This window comes from Podarcis tiliguerta (genome assembly GCF_965153285.1).
Source record: "Podarcis tiliguerta genome assembly, chromosome: 11".
Classification (NCBI taxonomy): Eukaryota; Metazoa; Chordata; class Lepidosauria; order Squamata; family Lacertidae; genus Podarcis; species Podarcis tiliguerta.
The window spans coordinates 39,256,285-39,278,108 of NC_139544.1; the positions used below are offsets into that span (position 1 = coordinate 39,256,285).

Below are 21,824 nucleotides of genomic sequence, written 5' to 3' on the forward strand. Positions count from 1 at the left end.
TTAGGTTAAAAAAAGAAAATCATTCTGAATAATTTCTCCCACTTGCCAAGATTAAATGGGGACTATTTTGGAAGTGCAATTAAATGCCATTTAAGTACACAAATACACATGAGAGGTGCTCCAAAAGTTTGATTGTGCGGTACAGTTTGATGCTCTCAGTCCTTCAGACTATTTTAATCTCATCTTTAAGTTTTCATAATATGCATTTAGTACCGGTAACACCACCACTTATGACGTGCTCTGGTTTGGAATACCAAGCTATACAGCATGCTTAAAAATATGAACCTGCGTTATAACAAAATACCATCTGGTAAGGAATCAGCTTAAGTCTTGCTAGACAAGACACATGTGCTGGAGGCCTATTTCACATACTATGTGTGCAAGTACGTACAACAATGTTCCCACCACTCATTTAGGTTTAATCAATTGCAACATGTTACCTTCCCAAGGCAGACATGGGGTACTGACAAGTTGCTTCAAGGTTTTCAGTAATATTTGTGTCTTCCTCTGAAGCTGGTGTTGGCTTGCTTCAGACTATACTGGAAACCCCTGTTTCCCCTCATGTGAATGTAATGTGGCCGGCCTTAGGCTTGTGCACTCATCCCCTCTCCTGCTCCCTCATGTGTGAGAGGAACAGACTGAAGGCTTTTGCTTTTGAATGGCAGTTCTTCATCAAAACACACCACAGTTTTAAATCTGAGCATAACCATGGAGAGTAAAACCAGGATCACAGTATACCATAATTCCAAGTTTGGATGCAAACTGTGGTCACTAGTTTAGAAGTCAAAGCTTTTGGACTGCTCCCATGTGAAGTGAGAGGGGTGATTGCACGAGGCTTGACAAAATACATCTAACAATATTAACTTTTCCCAATATACTACTAATAATAAACAATAATTTTTTTATTCTTTGTACCCCGCCGATCTGACTCGGTTGCCCCAGTCACTCTGGGCAGCTTCCAGCATACACAGAAACATTTTAGGAAAGTGTTTCTTTCTGCAGGAACTCCAAGAGAACTGAAGAACTGAGGCAGCAACTCCCACAGGATATCAGCAATGTCTCCTATATTTAACGGGGAAAATCAATGAGCAATTGCTGCAAGGAGAATGCCAATCTGATGGAACACTGATTTGAGAACACCGCTGAGCAGTAAAAATAAAATAAACTACTTGTGAAACTTGGGGGAACTGTGGTTATTTTGTAGCATAAAAGGCCAAAACTCAACCAAGTGGATTATGGCAAAGGAAAGCTAAGAATCTTTCACAAACTAGTTTATAATCCATTTCTGCCTCAGATAAGCATAGGCATGCTCTGAACATCTCTCAGTCCTTCATTACAACAGCCATTTGATTCTGGATCCATACTTTTATTTTTTAAAAGCTTTTCTTGTTGATACACATGTCCAAGAGGAGGGGGAGAATAAAATGTTTGTTTTGAAATACAATACTTGTGTGATGTTTCCTCGCTCTTAAAATAAGAGGAAGGCTAGAAGAGATAATGAAAATCAGAGATCACACACACACACATAAATATCTGATCCTGTAATCTAAGTGTTGACAAGTTGTTGGGCTCCATCACTCCACCAAGCATAGATATTCCTCTTACAGATTCTTCTGCTTGACTGCTCTCAACAGATAAAGCATCAGAGATTTAATTTAACAGTTTCAGCTTTATTAAGCTGTCACAAGAGCAGCCCCACTTTGATAACAGTAGCTCCACCAATTATGGCTTGGTTTAGGGTTGACAAGTATAATGATTTATTCGTGGCACATGAGAAGCAATAAAAGATTGTTTTGCATTACAACTTTTTTTAAAAAAAATGTGGACACTTTTTTTCATTTAATTTGTCACTTAGCTTTTGCTAAGAGGACATTTAAATTGCCATTAAAAGGCAAATGGGGCTTTTAGTTTAAAAACGTAACCCCCCCAATATTTAAATGATCGGTAATAGTGCAGCGTTCAAGTGGGGAGCGCTTTTGTCTCTCGGCGGATCTCGATGGCAACTTGTGACATTTGTATTCAGGCCCTGTATTATCCATGTGGCTAAAGGGCTTCCAATTTCATATCACAGCCAGGAGCCTGCAGAAAACACCAATTAACTTGCAGATCCCATTTGCTGACAAAACTCAGCCTCTTCTCTGTGTCTAGCATCTGACAGTCCTCAGCATTTAATTCCAAAGCACAGCCTTGCAGCAATGTGATCCATACGCAGGGGTGCAAAGTCAAATCTCTCCCACCCCCCAAATAAACAAAATGTTTTTCATTTGGTCAGCCCAAAAACTACTCGGCCCTAATTTTCTGACAAATGACTATTAAGAGTTGTTGCAAATTTCAAGCTCCAGAGATGCAGCGAAAGAGGATAAGGTCCCATATTCCACCCCCACCCCCACCCCGGGAAGGGGAGAGACTGACCAGCTAACAGCCTGAAACAGGCACTAGAAAATAAGTAACATGTACACCATCCCTAATTCCCCCACTTTCGGGGAAAGAGTGATTCAGAATAGACCAAGTATAAAGAGTTATCACTTCTTGATATTTTGGCTTCTTGCCAACTGACAGATTGGCAATATGAGCTCAGTCTGCTTGCTCCAGTACAGTGGTACCTCAGGTTACATACGCTTCAGGTTACATACGCTTCAGGTTATAGACTCCGCTAACCCAAAAATAGTGCTTCAGGTTAAGAACTTTGCTTCAGGATGAGAACAGAAATCGGGCTCCGGCGGTGCGGCGGCAGCAGGAGGCCACATTAGGTAAAGTGGTGCTTCAGGTTAAGAACAGTTTCAGGTTAAGAACGGACCTCCGAAATGAATTAAGTACTTAACCCGAGGTACCACTGTATAAGGATAGTTGTATGAACTGCTTTCAAAAACCATGTTCAGTCACAGGGTGGTCTTAAAAATATTTAGTTGGCACAGTGACTACACACACCAGGCAAAATCCTGCAAACAGTAAACTTACTGTTAAAACTCTGAATCAATCCTAGTTGAATCTTAGGTGTGAACAACTACTGTATTTGTAATTACAGATGCGGTCAAATGTTTGCTTTGAAAGGGAGAGCTGACCCATATCACAGTCTATTGTGTAAATGTGTGATGTCAATTCTGGAAAATGTGGATTTCAAAATAATCACCACCACTTCCCCTTGGTTAGTTTTCGCTTGCTTGATGCATCTTTCAAATGTAAATGAACATCTCTTGCAAAACAAGGACACTTTCCCTTATCTTAATGGGCCATCCTGTCAGCTAGACCTTCTTTGGCCTTAGAAAGGATCCTAACTGGGGAAGTCCTTTGTAGTCCCTATTAGCATGCTAAGTGAAGTGTAGTATTCAAAGGAAGTCCTGTCTGCTTCCCACCTGAATTTGGGATTCTTGCTAGTGTTGGCTGGATCTCAATTAGCATCTAAAGTTAGCTCAGCCTTCCAGAAAAGTTCTAGAAAGGAAATCCCTCTTTTTAAAAAGCATCCTCATTAAAAGGTGGCTTGCTCCAGATTAGGCAAAAATACATTAGCCTCGATCTGTGGGATCGAGAGGAATTCCTTTCCATCTGTCAGCTGAAGATGCACTTCTCAAAGCCAAAGTTGTAGTTAAGGCACTAGGTTTGGCCTGTGAACCATACAGGTGTGAGCCTGGGTATAGATGTAAACTTTCCTTTTTGCTGTCTGGAAGACACCAAAGAGCACTGGCAATTTTAGCAATCTGTACTTATCACAAGGAAAACCTTTGTTTTAAAAAGCTGGAGGGTGATATATGTAGTGGGTTCAGGGAGAAGGGTGGGAAGGCTTTAGAAGTGCCCAGAGTAATCAGATCTTTTCCAAGGAGAAGCCTTCCTCAGGAACTCTTCTGAGGGCAGCTGTCACTTTGAAGCCGGATAGTCTATCATCTAGGAACTGGTGGCAGCTAAATTGAACTGAGGCACAGCCTGGAAGAGTAACTTTTAATGGAACGCACATGTCCTTGTGCAAGAGGGGTTAAGTAAACCTTCTCAGATGAGCCTTTCCATTGCACTGGCTCACAAACAGGATAACTAAAATATAATCGATGCACACTCTCTCTATATATATAATAGGAAAACAAACAAACTTCTGCAAACTTCCTACTGAATTTAAGGAAAGTTTTTTGCTAGTTTTTCCAAATTTGATTGGAAAATCACTTGTAGCTTAATGGTGAACTTTGGACACGATGGAGATGTAAAAGATTTGGATTATCATAAAAGATGAAAGAGGAAATTATTAACCAGGGGAAGGGGAGAAGTCTAAGAGATTCCTTGGAATCTTGTTTTTATGTTGTATGTTTGATATATGACTGAAATTTTAATCTAAAAACCAAATTATTATTATTATTATTATTATTATTATTATTATTATTATTATTATTATTTTCCAAATCTGACTTGCTTCCAAACTGGGCCAAAGAAGAATTAGTTAACATTGGATGAATACTTCATTTGCCACCTACTCTTCTCCTTACCTCTGGTTTGCTATTGGCAACATTTAGTTGGATTTCCAGCTGCGGGTTCACTTCAGCCCTTGAGGTATGTGGGATCAGTGCACTCTGCCACCTTAGTAAATGAAACAGGCTTACCCCTCCTGCATGCACTTACTGCATGGGCTTGAACTGACAATTTCAAATTCAGGGGTAACAGGCAATTTTACGGGAGGACTAGCCCTATACTAAATTATTAACACTGTGGTTGCTTAGGCTTTGATTAAGTATGCATTACTCAGCTGAGCATCAAGGACTGCTGTGGGAAAACTGGAGCTGGCCAGTGGGCTGGATCCTGACATCCCCCAAGCCCCTGTGGCCACTCTGACAGAAGTCATGGACTGGTTGAATGCAGAGGAATGGTGGGAGGAACCAGCGGGGCAACCCCCAAGGGAAGAAGGCTCAGAGCCCAACACTGTGTTTCTTCAGTTTTTGGAAAATGAGAAATGCACCGACCAACCACCTGGTCAACCTTTATCGCTTAAGGACAGACACTTCAACTGATCCTGGCACAACCTTTGTTTTCAGATGCTAATGTAAACCACATAATAAGGGAACAACTATATTGAGGGCTGTGTATCTGGACAACTATTTTGAGGATTGCATTTACAGATTTGAGAGATGATTTTGGGCATGATTACATTAAATTAATATACAGATTGTCCAAATGAGCTTTGTCGTACTCATATCCAGGTCTTTACCAGCTTCAGGCAATTCTGCCACATAGGACACAGAAGGAAGGAGAAACATAGTTGGCTATCATCTGCTACTGGACAGAGTTTCAGACCCCAAGTGACCTCATGTAGTTATTAACTAACACTAGAGATAAGATGGAAGTCCACAACACAACTGGAGCAGTACTCCCAGCACAAACTGAAACAGCCCTACCTGGCAGAAGTGGAGCCACCTGCAGAATGGTATGTTCTACTCCTAACCTACACAAGTAGTCCAGAAGGCCACTGTGGTTGATGGCACTGAAAACCATCAAGAGAATCCAACAGGATTCCCTACTATTCTACAAGTGTGGCCTGTTCAGGGCGATCAGAGTAATTTCTATCCTGAAACTAGGTTTGAAATGGATTTAGATTATCAGTTTCATCCAAATATGCCTGCTTAGAGCCATATTCAGCAAAAATAAGTTTGCGAGAAGACATTTCTTTGATAGATTGCACTGCCGCCTCCTTCAAAGCAGTAGTGAAGGGCTCATATTAACCAACACAGAATCCAATAGCCTCTCCTGCCAAACTTACATTAGGCAGGATGGGCATGGGTCAAATGAGCAAGCAGTAATGTCAACAGCTCCAAACACTTGATCCACATCATGAGGCGTCAACAACTGAAATTCATCCAATAAATCTAAAGAGGAGGCGCTGGACATTTCTGCTCTAATTCCTGCTACTAAAGTGGAATGCAAGAAAGAATGATTTGAGTTATTTGATCTACAAAGCACTCTGCAAAACTGTTCCCAGCCCACCACGGAGGGTTCTAAAGCCCCATAAAAATGCACATTATACTGGAGCAATGCCTTCACCACTCTGTAGCTGTGCAATCTCCAGCAGACATTTTTGGAACGCGCTCTCAGTGAGGGCAGAGAAAGATCACTGTCACAGCACAAGCCTTCAAACTGGCTCCAATCCATGTTCAGTCAAGATTGGCCATTTATCCAGTACTTACTGATTTTATTTCATAACATTTATACACCGCTTGATTGTAAAACCAAACAAACAAACCCTCAAAGCAGTTTGCACATTTGTACTCTAAGAGATGACTCTTTGCCCTCACTTCCCTGAACACGTGTGGGCTCCGGAAAGAGGAGCCACTGTCTAAACTCCCCAAGTTCACTATTCAAAGAGCTTCAAAACAACAGTTTGCAGAGTTTGCTGAATTATCTCCTGGGGCTAGCTCTGGGGCCAGATCAATTTGCCTTTGAAAGTCTACTAACACTGAGGAGGTTACAGGGATATATGCTCTAACCTTAGTAAGGTAAGTAATCTGTTCTAAGCAAGGTAAGTAATCTGTTCTAAGCAAAGGCATTAGAGGCTTTCTCCTATCTTGTCTATTGCAGAACACAACATCCACATGGGGGACACAGCCATGGTTGCTATGAAATCCTGGGCAAGGCTTGCAAAGGCGACCCCAGAGTGACGCTGAAGCCCCCAAAGTCCTCAATACCACACTTTCAGCTTCAAGTGAACATGCAAAATGGATTGCAGAAAGGAGATTGAACCCTTATAGACCACAGAAACCCTCTCCCTCCACTAACTACCCCACAACTAAGAATATCCAGCTGTCAGCTACCGGGTCCAAACAGCTCTCCCTTCTCATCCAGCCAGATCCCTATAACATGCACAGGGTCATTATTAAATATAGTTCGTCCAGAAGAATGCTGATGGAATGCGTCACAAGGATTCCCTTACTGATTGCTTGTCTACGCGGAAGATAAACTGAAATAGCTGCAGCTTGCAATTCGCACCTCTGGACCTTTCAGTGTTATATTCATTTCATACCGAGCAATGTAAAAATATGGCACCCCTATTCCAAAATACATGACGCACCAAAATAACACTAGGTGTGAATTACAACCGTGGCAGTTATTTTAGTTCCAGTTTCCATTAAGGTAGATAAAGATACTCACAGCATATGGGCCCTTCTTTTTTAAAAAAAATAATAATAAAATAAATACAGGCAGATTCCCAGCTTTGCATTCTTTTGATTTTCAAGCAGACGATCATACTTGTCCTGGGACAAACTTCAGTATGAAGTTCAGCTGCTATTGCCAGCTGAAGCCAACAAGTACTACTATACACTTCATTCCAAAGATCATTTGTGCAAACTCAGCAGCTCTTAAATACACAAGGCCAGAGAGAGTTTGATTAAGGCGGTGAGCAAGTGGTCTAATTTGGAAAATGAACCACCACCACCCAGATCACTTAACGGCATTTTCATCTTCCTGCCTTCCTACTACCCCTCAAACCTAAGCATGGCACAAAAATGAGCCACATTATATTAAACAGCCCATGTAAACATACCCGCTTGACTAAACTGTGAACTCAGGGACCCGGGTGTACACTATACCATCTGTCAAGCTTAAACAGAGGGCCACACAATTTTCCGCACCAAACGAAAACTGATTACTGAAGCAGTATGTCCTTTCATAGACATTTCAGAATTGAGAGATAGGCAGACCTAAGCACAAAGGTAAACATTTACTATTAATAGCCCGCAAACCTAGCTTTTGTTAATACAATGGATTACTTATTACCTAGGAAGTGTTTATATTCCAGCTCTTACTATTAAACATGTCATGTAGTAGTTATTTTTGGCTGAATGTCCTTGGGTTTAGCAAAAATGCACCGCTTTTGCCCATGAAAACAAAGTGCCCAGGCTGCCATATTTCCCAAAGGTTGGCAATTATTCCAGGCTCCTTTAACAAGAGCCAACACCTCTTAACACACAGTGTTTCCTTCACTTCAAAATCTGCTGGAGAGTTGCTTTTACCTAGTTCATCCCAGAGCTGCCTATACTTGTCTGTCATTGCAGTTCCCTGTTGCCTCCAGAGTGACAGGCGAGGGTCAGCCATGAACTGCTCCGTTATCAATGTCAACATCCGAGCACCGTTCGAATCTCTCATCTTTAACATCTCTCGAACCTAGGATAGAAAATATCAAAGCAACAGAAACAAAATCATAGGTTAGGTGCCCAAAATAAAACATGCTATCCTCTGAAACTGGAAAAAAAAGAGGGGAGGGAGAAATTGGAAGCAAATCACAAATAGTAAAAGGGAGAACTAATGGAGATAAAGGTCACTGGAAGTATGAGTTTAGTTATGGAACAGCAGATACTGTTGATTCGTACCAACTGAGAGGAAAAGTTGTAATCCAACTTAGAAGTATGCAATGTACTGGAAAGTAGGCAAATATAAAAGGCAACTTCGAGTGTTGAAAATATAAGGAGCCACTTTCTTATATCTCATACTGAGATATGGGGAATTGTGTTCTCTTATGGAGTTTTCAATGTGATCATCCTCTAGATTCAACGTTTTGACTCTCCAATTACACAAAAAGAAGGCCAATGGCAGGTAAATGAATTTGTTTTTAACATGATAGCAGCATACCTAACATTACTGGAAATGAACAAAATATGCCAAATGTGGGAGGGATACAATATTCTTATACAATTTTATGAGCTGCCACCATCACATCAAATACAGAATTAATACACATGGAAGGGGAGTAGATAGATGGTACTAATAAGCTGCACTGATGAATGTGCAGAATACAAAAAAAACCCCTCACATTAAAGTATGAACATGCATGCTGATATTCACATACAAACTAATTTTTCTTTGTGCAATTATGCTACCTAAATAGTAATGTATGAGCAAATGTACACAGAATCATAGAATGAGCAAATGTACATAGAATAATAGAATTGCAGAGTTGGAAGGGATCCCAAGAGTCATCTAATCAAACCCCCTGCAACGAAGGAATCTGAATTGAAGCATCAATTACAAATGGCCAGCCAACCTCTGCTTAAAAACCTCCAAGGAAAGAGAGTCTACCACCTCTCATGGGAGTCTATTCCACTGTCAAACAGCTCTTGCTGTCAGAAAGTTCTTCCTGATGTTTAGTCGGAATCTCCTTTCTTGTAACTTGAAGCCATTGGTTTGGGTCCTGGCCTCCAGAGAAGAAGAAGAAAAAAGCTTGCTCCTTCTTGCATGTGACAGCCCTTTAGATATTTGAATATGACTATCATTTCTCCTCTCAGTCTCCTCTTTTCCAGGCTCAACCGCTCCTGGTTTGGACTGCAATACGTATTTTAATATGAAAAACTACAGGAAATTAATCCTCATAATATTGGAAGGAAATTTGTGCTTTTTCATGCCATCTCAAAGGTACTATGCATTGGAAGAATCATTCTTTGAGACACATAATCGACACATCTTCTCCTCTTACAGCTTAAGTGCATCAGTGTCCCAAGTTTCCTTATGACATACTGGGAAAAGAACACACTCATGTGTTTTGTTTTGTTTTATACTCCCTACTCTCTCCTCCCACATTTGTCCTTTGGGTTCTGTATATTTTAACATCCATTTCAAATACTGGGTTGAAGGAGAAATAGGTGTCTTTGCAGGCTTCTGTCAGTCTGTTCAGTGTGACTGGTGCCCTGTTTCAGCTGCAAGGCACACACTGATCTGGGACAGGTCTGCTGCCTCCACTCTGTCTTGACATTACATTATTCTAACACCAGCAACCTGCAGCTTTAACTGCATCTGCCCCAGTTCCATGCAAAGAATTGAGCTTAATTTCAGGCTCCTACTTGGCTCTTGACTCCTGACTTCAACATCCCAGTCTGGACTGAGTCAACTATGCCAGCCTTTCAAGCAGATGACAAGTGTTCCAATTTTCTACCGTTAGTTTCTACTTGTGCCACATTTCTAAACCTTTGTGCAGAAAAAAATATATGATGTTCCTGTATAAACCTGTTAATGAAAGCATGGAACAGCATGCAAATGTCTGTTAAGATGGCCACCAAAGACTCGTCCCTGCAGCTGTCGTACTTAGGCTGTTGGCAACACAGTGACCTGGGGGGAGAACTTCCATCTTACTTAGCCCAGCTCAAAACCTTCCCATTACCTGGAGAGTGAGAGCTAGCATGGGTTGGCCTGGACTATCGTTTTCAACACCAACTACCTCAAACATCCAGAACAACAACAAAAAAAAGCCAGTCTCGTAAATGATTCCACTTTCATACTAAAACTTCTCACTTGAATGTACTAATTCTTCAGTGCAAGCTCAAAACATGTGGAAAGTCATGAGTCAGGCTTCAAAGCTGCAAGCTTCTAAAAAAATATTTGTGGGGTACACTGCATGTCTTTCTTTGAGTCCTAAAAACACATCACAGCCACATTTTCCTAGCAACAAAGAGCGTTGGATTTATTTTTGAAAGCCCTTGTATTCCCCATTTAGCAGTTGGGGGCTTTACATATACTGACACCAAAACCACTGGTAGCCTGAAAAACAACTGATTTTAAGTCACATTGACTTGCACTCCTCCACAGGAGACCACTTAGTAGTAATACCAAACAGTGTTCCAATAAGCAAACAGGGACATCATTAAGGAAGAAGCAAGCCAATTGAAAGGGCCTACTTGAAAACAGGCAGTGTGTGGATGGAGCATTCATGGCAGCCACAAATATTCCTTCCTACCTACCTTTGCAAAAAGCAAATTGAGTTGCTTCCCTGATCCATGGTATCCACCCTGGGAGAGGAAGAGTTTAACCTGTTCCTGGACTTGCTCTTCATCCAGATGCCAGCAGTTTTCATCATCTATGCTAGCACCAGCTGTTGGATCAGGAGCACCTACAACCACAAGAGAAAAATTATACATACACACACACACACACACACAGAGAAAGAGAGAGAGAGAGAGAGAGAAAGAGAAAGGAGTGGTATTCTTGGTGCATGGGGATCAAGCTGTTCCCATTCAAAATATGGTGAAGTTATGAATGATTTCTTATTATAATCTCTGTTGTTGTTGCAGTCATGGGTGCTGACTTCTAGCTACTGGCTCTATACAATCAGGCCACTGTACACAGACATAGTGACTTTTAACACACCAAGTGACTGGAGAGGCGTGCTTAAAAGAAAAAGAAAATCAGCCTGCCTGCATGCAACCTCAGAACACAGAGCCAATGTTTTAAAAAGGTGAACACATGCAACAGCCTGATATAGGACGACAGTACTGCTTGAGTACGTGCTTTGCAGGTTCAGCCTCCAGAATCTCAGCTTAAAAGTCTTTCAATTCTAAGAAAGGTCTATGCCCAAGATCTTAGAGAGCCAGTGGTATGACTCTGTATAAGATCACTATCTTATATTTGTTATGCTTGATATGGATTAACAGCTGGGGATACTGGCAAACACTGAAAAAGCCAAAGAAAACATGCATAGTCTCTTTTCTTAGTTAAAATGGATTTGCAAGTTAAAGGGTCTTTTCACAGCCAGTAATCACCCTCATTAAGCACACACTTGGACAAAGAGCCTTTCATAGTATTGATCTGACATTGGACACACCATTTATATGGATACACCTCTCACCAACATTTTATGTAGCCATATTTATAGTCCCCTTTTCCCCAAGGACCTTCCCCCTTTTCAATCTCAATTTTTTTAGTGCTTTAAAAAACCTTTTGTACTGTTCTTGTTCTTTTCTGGTTTTAAACCTGGATTTATCCTGCTGCTAATTTTATTCTGTTTTTGATTTTATGCTTACATTTTATTGCCTTTTTTTAGCATAAATCTATAATACTGTAATCAAAACACTATGTGTTGTTCTTCCCCATGTATCCTCACAACCAACCTACAAGAGGCTGAGAATTGCCCAAGGCCACCCAATGAGTGGTATGGCCATGTGGGGATTTGAACATGGACCCCTCTGGCCTTAGTCCTAACAACACTCTCTACCTCACAAGCCAAAAGCCACATTCAAGTGTAAATTACTAGTACCAACTTTTTAAAAACAAACAAACAAAAACCTGGATATTTCAAGCACAGTGTTCCAACCATTTGCACAACATATCTGTCGTAATTTGGCAGACAACTGTTGCACTCGCTTAGAAACTCACTGAAGAGCTTCAAAGGCCAGATGTCACCAGAAACACTAAGAGGACCAAACACTTGAGACTTCAAGACAGTTCTTGACCCTCTTCATGTATGAAAATGAAACTAGGCTTTCTCCAAACGACGTCGGCAGCACCCATTTCAAACACGGTAACAATTCCTGCTTAGGGCTTTATAGAAAGTGTTCCCAATTAACCGCCTTCAGAATCAAACAAGCACATCTAAAGGCATAAACAAACTTGCTTAAAAGTTCTCTCCCCTTCTGTGGCATTTTAAGACATTTTTAATGCATGCCATCAGTATATACTTGATGCAACTTGAAAGTTGTCCAAAAACATTTCTTTAAGGGAAGCCATGGTAACAAGGCACTACAACACCAGAGACTGATACTACTTTGCAAATAGTTGAAAACAAGTAATTGCTCCAGTACAAGTGTGGATAAACAGCAGCAAAATATGTATGTGACAGCAAGCTGTGCTCTTGCACAGTTGTCATAAAACACTTAGAACTATAGGACTAGATATGGCAATCATCATGTTGGCACAATACCAAAGATATTAAATTGTTCTGCTGGTTTCCTGTACCACCTTCTAAGAGGTTCAGGTTGGCACATGTGGCTTCCATACATCTCCCATAGAACACACTCACCTGGCCAGGAACCAAGAACTGCTTAGCTTTGGGCAGGAACCGCATCATGTATCTTCATAATGTTGTCTGAGATTATGCTGCAGTAACTTGCAAGTGTATGGAACCAGTGTGTGGAAGATAGGCAATATATAAAGATGCCATTGGATTGTTAAGAAATCTTTGTACTGGAAACTGGTTTTTCTAGAAAAAAACATTGTATGTTCACAAGTATGTTGCAAGATGACCTCAGAGGTTCCTCCCAAGTCTATTACTCTATACTGTATTGAAAACGCTAGGCTGAAGGCTCATTCACAAAACTTGTTCTAGGTAAACAACAAACACTAAGTCTTCAGAGAAATAATGCATTTGAAGCAATTTGCACCATATTATAGCTGGGGGGTTAAGGGGAAAATATGATACAATGTCTACTATTTTACATCAAGGATCCAGCTAGGCTAGCATTCTGAGTCAAACCACGGCCAGCCCAGATGCCTCCAAGAAGCCAGAGATAGCTGAGATGCTGTCAACATCCTTAAAGGTTTCATCTACATACTTCTCTGATTTTCTCAGCTTTGCCATCTTAGCCTCAAAGGAACAAACAAATATTCCCCAAGAGCTAACAGCTCAGTGCACCAAGCACACACCCATGACTTCTGCCCTGGAGACAGTCATAATATGTGACATATTATGGAAAACACCAATTATTCCTCCACACCCTTGCTGATTTTCTAGCTTCTAGACTCGTGTCTTCAAAATGTCATGTGTGTGTTTTTATAAAGCTGAGCACTGTGTTGAGGAGTTGGTTTTCAAGCTCACTGTGGTGACTTGCCTAAAGCCACCTAGTGAGTTAATGAGATTTAACTTCCTAATTCACAATGCATTCCATGTATTTAATTTGTTTTTTATTAAATTATTTTTAAACCCAACTCTCAATGTACATTGCCTTCACAAGGCAGTGTACAGAAATAATAGTTAATCAAAGTGTAGCAATGAATCAAAACCAGTTTTATAAAATTTAGTCTTGGGTGCTGTAATACACTGGCTCTAAGATGCCTTCCATTGAAGTTGTGGTGATTCACCTAGTCAAATTAGGATGCACCATAACATATATATGAGATTCAGCCATTAAAACAACAACAACAACAATTTTTTTTTTCTTTTTTTTTGCCTACCTTTTGCTAGCTAGACATTTTTTCAAGACCATATTCCACAGTTTCAAAGACTATTTCAACTACTTCAACTTACCTATGAAATATCTTGAACAACACACATTCACTCAGGCCAAGGCCATCTGGAATGTCTCATTCTGAACTCAAGTTGGTGCCTGAAACTGTTAACTCCTAAGCACCAGCTCAGGCCTCCACCATCTCATGCCCTCCAGATGTTTTGCACTACATTTCCATCAGCTCCATTCAAGACAGGTTGGGAAAGGCTGCACTACTTAATTTGAGGCTGAGGGATCCAAAACTGTGGTGGTGTGACTCTGTGGAAATTCCCAGCACCTAGCATTACATGGTTGATACCGGTATCATGAACATTGGCAGCTGGTAACTGCATAACTGAATGGGCATGGTATCCCCTATGGAGATGTACCTTTCTGATAACTACAGGGCAGGGGAGGGAAAGAACTGGGTAATCAGAGCTGCAAATACCGCTCAACCTTTTCAGCAAGAAAATAAAGATGTGCTGAGTTTTTCTAGTCAGTATTCTATAAATGTCCCAGGACAAAGTTTATGATAGAACAATTAAGACTGTTGAAAGCATCCTGGTGGCATTCTAAAGATAAACTGTAAGAAAAAAACCTAATGAAAAACATGTGACATTTAAGTCTTTCCAGGGACAGTTTGACCAGTGTTGTTTTTGTTTTTAAAATACCACAACAAGAGAATTATTTGCCTGATCTACCAATTTGAATGTGGCCAAGCTGTGCTTTAAAATCCAGGTTCACAGGTAGGACGTCATTATTTCAACCCTTTTCTGCAAAGGAGCTAATGCGCAGAATCGGAACAGCTCTGGTCAGTGTAGCCATCTTATCAGCTGCATGACTGATATTCATGACTGATGTTCAAATAATTCCAACAGCTGCAACCGAACAAGTTCTGTATACCTCTTTGGGGACAAAGTTCACTAAGAAAATCTACTGCCACAAGTCAACTATTATGTAGTTTTCAGATGAGGGATGGGTATCACAATCAAGACAGTACAGCTTACCGTATTAAAGGCTGAAACAAAGACTTTTCCTCATACTTTTTACTTCAGTACTGACTAGTTTTTGTCAAGCTTAGTTATAAAAACTAAAAGAATGACACATATGGAGACGGAAAAGGTTCAACGTATCTAGACACAGCTCTACAACACATTCAAAACTTGTTTCTTCCATGAAATCTTGAGAACCTCTCTGTAAACACCTCCATAAAGAGACTGAAATCCATCTCAGGAGCATATGGCAGTGGGACACTGCCTTTCTATGGTAGCAGCTCAGTGCTCCATGAGGCAGGCTATTTGTAACATGTAGACAACAGCATTTTCTACACACCCTTTATAGGACATATTCATATATACAGAATAATTAAAATGGGAGATACTTAAATGAGGGGGGTGGGTTGCTGGGTGAGAGGTGTCAGAACTCAAGATGGTTGAAAAGCCAACTTCCCCACCTCACAGATGCCTGGAGCAACATAAACATTTTTAAGAATAAATCCCTTGCCTTGGTAAATAGTACCCAGTTAGCTTCTACAAAATACGCCTTACTTTTCAACCCCAATATGACTCCTTTCCATATATTGCCACTCCAAATTCTTTTGGCACCACTGCTACTGCACCCCAAAGGATCCTTCCTTCCCACAGATGACAATTCTCCACCATATAAACCCTACTTTAACATAACCCTTAAAAATATGCCAAAACAGCTGTCTCATCCATTCCTGGTACCCTAAACAAGTGTTGTCATTCAACATCCATTGCACACCACCAACCACTCTACACCCTTCCCTCTTGGGTGTAAAAAGCAAGTGATACACAAGGCTCGTGTTCAAATCCCTATGCTGCCTTATGCATCGCATACTCCTTGACACATGAGCTGCTAATTTATAGGGAACAATGGGAGATACTGGTGCTGAACAACCCTGTGCTATCCATTGCTGAGTTATATTTTCTTCTATGTGTATTAGCTCTAGCTCCAACTAAAACAGAGTGACGCAAAAGGTCCAGTGATCCCCACATTGAGGACTCCAGAAGCCTATATTTTGGACAGTCCTGGTACAAGAAAACTTCTAAGGCTGTGTTTACACAGTCATCACTGTGAACTTATTTCATTGTTATGTTGCTTATTGATAAGACATTCCTAAGATGAAGATGCAGATTTAGGCAAAAGCCCTGTGTCTTCTCAGCCTCACGTGTGTCATGTTGTGGACCCTGGTATCCCTGAAAATAGTTCAACGTGTCCAGAAGTCTAACATTTAGCTACCAAACATTCTGTTTCTTTACCCAGGTATTTGAACAGATTTTACTGATTTACTGAAAGTTTCCACCTGCTTTAAAGTTTCATTTGCTGTCTTAATTGAGGAGGGTGGGGTTTTTTTGTGTATTTGTTCCATGCTATACATTGCCTGAAATCTGGTATACAAATGTTCCAAATAAAATCCTTCCTGTGTTATTTATGGGACTAACTACCATTGTTAGTTTTTTACTGGGACGCGGGTGGCGCTGTGGGTTAAAGCCTCAGTGCCTAGGGCTTGCCGATCGAAAGGTCGGCGGTTCGAATCCCCACGGCGGGGTGCGCTCCTGCTGTTCGGTCCCATCGCCTGCCAACCTAGCAGTTCGAAAGCACTCCCGGGTGCAAGTAGATAAATAGGGACCGCTTATTAGCGGGAAGGTAAACGGCGTTTCCGTGTGCGGCTCTGGCTCGCCAGAGCAGCGATGTCACGCTGGCCACGTGACCCGGAAGTGTCTTCGGACAGCGCTGGCCCTTGGCCTCTTTGAGTGAGATGGGCGCACAACCCTAGAGTCTGTCAAGACTGGCCCGTACGGGCAGGGGTACCTTTACCTTTACCTTTATACACTGCCTGAAATCTGGTATACAAATGTTCCAAATAAAATCCTTCCTGTGTTATTTATGGGACTAACTACCATTGTTAGTTTTTTACACTATAGTTCCTCAAGAACTATCATAGGATGCCTATAAAACCCTATGAAGTCGCAATCATCTGCAACCTTTGGAACATGGTTGGGTCAAGTATTGCTCTCCATCCAGGCATGTCACAGTGGTGGCATTAGACACTACTTGAAGTTTTCAGAGTACTGCCTCCCCACACAATATGCACTTAAGCAGCTACAGAAGCCACCCTTTGTTTTGTCCTGTTCCTGACAATTCCATATCTGCTTGGACCTCAAGCAACTGAACGTATTATATCCTCTCCCAGTATTAGCTGGGCCTATTATGATCATCCTTCCGAAAAGTGTGTGTAACGTTCCTTACTAGCTGTTTTCAGTCAAGTCTTTCACTGCATTGCCTAAAGTAGTCCAAGGTGAAATGTGTCTTTTATTGCTGTAACTGTACTTGCAGGTGAATCCATGTAAGAAAGTCCAGTACATCACCACAGATAGAAGAATATCAGTAAGCCTGTACGCTGTACAGAAAGCTAACTCACCATGAACTTGATTGATCTCTGAATTCTGAGAAAGGATTTCATCTGCTAATTTCTGAGCAGTTGGCAAAACTTCTGTATGGTGCACTGTGATCAAATACTGTACAAACTTTTGTAGTTGGTCTCTGTTCATTTGAAAGAGAGTCTCTGAAATGGGAAGATGCAGTTTGACCTGATCTGGCTTGCGAATCCGGTACAAAGAAAGTGCCACGACGTGGGCACAGTAAAATATGTCTTTGTTTCCACAGCTACAGGTCACTGAGGTAATCTTGCAACGATCAAAGCTGATAGCTACATTGCAAACAGTTTCTGGCTCCGATTGCATTGCAGGCTCCGTCACTGTGCCACTCAGGTGGAAACCTGTTCATTGAAGAAACAAAAGAATAAAAAAGGACAATTCAGTCAAGTGTCTATGATTGCCATTTTAAGTGAGAAAAGCACTGTAGTTCATCAACAAGTAGAATGAAGTTTTAAATAGAGACAGTCTTAGACAGCAACTGTGGTCTTCGGCAGCAGCCACTAAAAGTCACCCAAAGGAACAGTGTGCATATAAATAGCTTCGTACACACAAAGTAGTCATTGTGGTAGAAAATGACTACAGAAAAAAACAGGAAACAGACTGAACAGGCCAGTGCGCTAAGCCTCCATTACTTTAGAACTCTCATGGCAGTACATTTTCCAGCTCCACAGACAGCAAACACTAGTTAGAACCTTCCATCAGTGGAATCTGGCAGGACTTAACTGGTTTAAGTAAGAAGAAGAGTTCACATGAATGTCAAAACAATCTTCAGTGGTTCTGTAGGGGTTACTCAGTTAATTCTATGCTGTTCATCTATATTTGTTTCACAGCCTGATAATGAGAATACACCTTCACAGGAAGAAATAACCATTTCTAGATCACTGATGAGTTTACCCATGTGTTCAGACCTAGAAATACCACAAACACTTAATCTTAGTTATGCAGTGCTCTTAAGTGAAGAATGCACATGAGTGAAATGGCCATGATGCATATACATATTTTTCCCTTGTGTAAATGTGCATGCAGCCAAAATAGGTAGGGTGCAGTTAGCAGAACATCCTTTTGCTATAACATTTACTCCTAATAGGCCTACACAAACTTTAACATTGGCCTTCAAGTACCACATATGCCTACTGCAACTTCAGCACAGACTTTGGAGGAGGAGGAGAAAAGCCAAGCTACACCATCATAACTATGGCAAAACACTTTTGTGAGGATGTATATGTCACTGAGGAAAGTTGCATGACGTCATGCTCCCCCATGCAGAAGAGGATCCCTTGCACTCAGAAAACTTGCATGCAAGGTAGGAAAACGTATCCTACCGTTCTGTGCTGTGCTAAATTTATCATATAGACTTCGTTGTGGGGAAAGCATTTAAATATGTGATACCTTGCCTGCAATGCAAAGTAATACAATCCAGGAAAGGATCTACAGTGCACTTTTACTGCACATTTAATCCACTTTTGAAATGTCCTCTGCCCACAAAGGTCGACTGTAGATTTGTCCTAGCCTGTAGTTATGTATTAAAAGCTATTTCAAATAAAACCAGTCACAGTACCAACACAACTCTTGTACCAACGATTAGATAAGTAGTATCAAAGATTAAATAAAGGGTATCAATTTTGCATGTCCAAAGCATTGTGAAACAAAAGATTGATGTGAGTAACTTCGGGTGTGTCTTGTTAGCAAATGAATGTTAATGAAGTGAAAGGCAAGACAAACCAAAACGGAAAGGGAAGAGAAATAAAGCACTGAGCTATGATTCATGAATTCCTTTTGGAGTGACACTGGTTCTCTACCTGCCCATAGGAATCCAATCCATTTCCCACATAATTTTCAATTAGTAATCTCTTCCTGAACATAAAAGACATTCAATTAATTTTATTTATTCATAAAATGTATATACTGCTTGAATGTATTTTTAAAAAAACACCTCAAATTGATTTACAAATAAGATAAAAGAGTATCACTAAAAAAGATGTTATGAAAATGTAGAGCTAGTGTCATCAGCATACTGATGGCACCTCATCCCAAAACACCTGATGACCACTCCCAGCGGCTTCATGGAGGTATTAAATGTGGCACCCCATAATGTAGCCACCAGGGGGGCAAAAACACTCTCCCAATGCTACTGCCTCTGGATTTGGTCCTGAAGGGAGAATCACAACCACAATCTACAGTAATGCAAAGCTTTGATATCAACTCAGTGGCTTGGTAGAACATGAGACTCTTAATCTCAGGGTTGTGGATTCAAGCCCCACGTTGGGCAAAAGATTCCTGCATTGCAGGCATTTGGACTAGATGACCCTAGTGGTCCCTTCCAACTCTGATTCTATGATCTTGCGTTTCCCCTCCACAAAAGGAGGGGCTCCATCTGTTCACAGAAGGGTCTTTGATCCAGCAGAGACTCTTAACGGTGGAGGTGATTTGAGCCGATTAACCCTTTCCTCTGCAGCACTCCACAGCCCTCCCATCTGGAGATTTTCAGGGAGGGAAGAGGAGGGGCAAGGAGAAATCCGTGGTGGTTTCTCTAACTGTGAGGATATTGCATGGCTCTATACAGTACTGAAACACAGGTACAGGGTTCATACAAACCCAAAGAACACCTGTGGCCTCTCTTGCTTCGAGTATGGCTTGTAGCAACTACGAAGCAGCTCTAGTATTGAAATGATTAAGCAAGAGAAGAAGGAACACAAACACATTTAGCCAACTTGAGACTTGCTATACATGCTGTTGGCAATTTTCATATGGAGGTTTTTCTCTCTTCTGGACGTTATCCTTCTTTCTTTGGTATAATTTTACTTTTTACTGTAACCTCGTATAGTTTCCAGTCAAGACAGCAATAAAAGGCCACAGAAAACCGCAGCAGCGAACACTTCCAAGATGAGGAGCTGGGATGGTCACACGACACCAACCTCAAAATTCCAGCTGTCTGGAAAGACCAAGGCTCCCAGTCAAGTGCCTAACATTGTGGTCAGGCAACCCTAAACTAAGCTCTCTCTGAAGGGGCACAAGGGCTGACTGACACCCCACACACTGGGACCAAGCATGATAATGGCCAGACATCCAGCCACAGAGGAAACAAGTGATAATGTCCGAGGTTAAAGTAAGATTTGTTTGAGACAGAACTTCCTGTTCTCATTATCACCAGCTGCATCCTTAACCAAGTTCAGAATACAAAGCCAAGTGATAACGTTTTAGACAGAACTCCGTAACATTTTGCTAGTCCCCTGTTATTCTCAACTTCCACCTGATCAGTTTTCATGTCATGTAGCTGCTATATCCCACAAACTTAGCCATCAGCTGAAAAAGCCAGTAAAGTGGTTCCTCTGGTTATGAACTTAATTCATTCTGGAGGTCCGTTCTTAACCTGAAACCATTCTTAACCTGAGGTACCACTTTAGCTAATGGGGCCTCCCGCTGCCACCGCGCCACTGGCGTGCGATTTCTGTTCTCATCCTGAGGTAAAGTTCTTAACCCGAGGTAATACTTCCAGGTTATTGGAGTCTGTAACCCAAAGTGTTTGTAACCCGAGGTGTTTGTAACCTGAGGTACCACTGTAGTATGCACAGCAAGAATTTGGCTCATCTCCCTTCAACGTTAAACCTGTACTGGATGACTAAACATTGATCAGAACATTGGTCATTCCAGCTCAGTATTGTCTATACTGCCTGACGGGGGAAATACTCAGTCCCACCAGGAGATGCAGAGGATTCAACAAGGGACCTTCTGCATGCAAAGCAATGCTCTACCACTGAGCTACAGCCCTTCCCTGTAAGGATCTGTAGATCTCAATACACAAATATGCACAGCTCAGTGCAATTCCATGATGCTTTAACTCAGATTCCTGCATCGCAGGGTGTTGGTCTAGATGACCCTCAGGGTCCCTTCCACCTCTACAATTCTATGATTCTATAAATGAGGACATTACACTAAATCCAATGTTCTCTAACTGCCTTGCCACAGCACTACGCACACTGAGCTCCTCAAAGGGGTGTGTTGCTTCCAATAGGTAAAACTAAAAAGTTTACTGGCAGGAACTTGCCAAACCAAGTCACAGAGTTCTCAGCTGCCACACATAAACCACCCATAATATCAGTTTAGAGACAAAAAGACAGACAGACAGACAATTATGATGTAGAAAGAAATGTTCAGCCACCTCACTAAGTCAATCACATGTTAAAACAAACCTAAAATAACCCATTCTTTTTACCATTCCATTCACTTACAGCTTTTGTTTCTATTCTCCCAGAAGAGCCAAAGATTACTTCCTGTTCAATACTTTTCAGCTACGGTAAAGCAATGTTAAAGATCTGTCTCCATGCAGAGGAATTAATGTTTGTTCCAAAATAATATCACTCTCCCTACAGCACCTTGACCTTTACTTTACTCCAATCAAAGCCTACACACACAAAGTGAAGGGCAACACTTG

The 21,824-nt window shown here is 41.2% G+C and overlaps 1 protein-coding gene across 5 annotated transcripts in view; it reads right to left on the reverse strand.

Annotated features, from left to right (window-relative positions):
- Positions 1–21,824, reverse strand: part of ZSWIM6 (zinc finger SWIM-type containing 6) — a 92,925-nt gene that overhangs the window by 32,792 nt on the left and 38,309 nt on the right. For all 5 annotated transcript variants that reach the window (XM_083403668.1, XM_083403667.1, XM_083403666.1 and 2 more), the window contains 3 exons: positions 17,377–17,733; positions 10,695–10,843; positions 7,980–8,130 (listed from right to left, as the gene is read on the reverse strand). In XM_083403668.1, the coding sequence (XP_083259794.1) occupies positions 7,980–8,130; positions 10,695–10,843; positions 17,377–17,733 (657 nt within the window). The remainder of the gene's footprint in view (positions 1–7,979; positions 8,131–10,694; positions 10,844–17,376; positions 17,734–21,824) is intronic.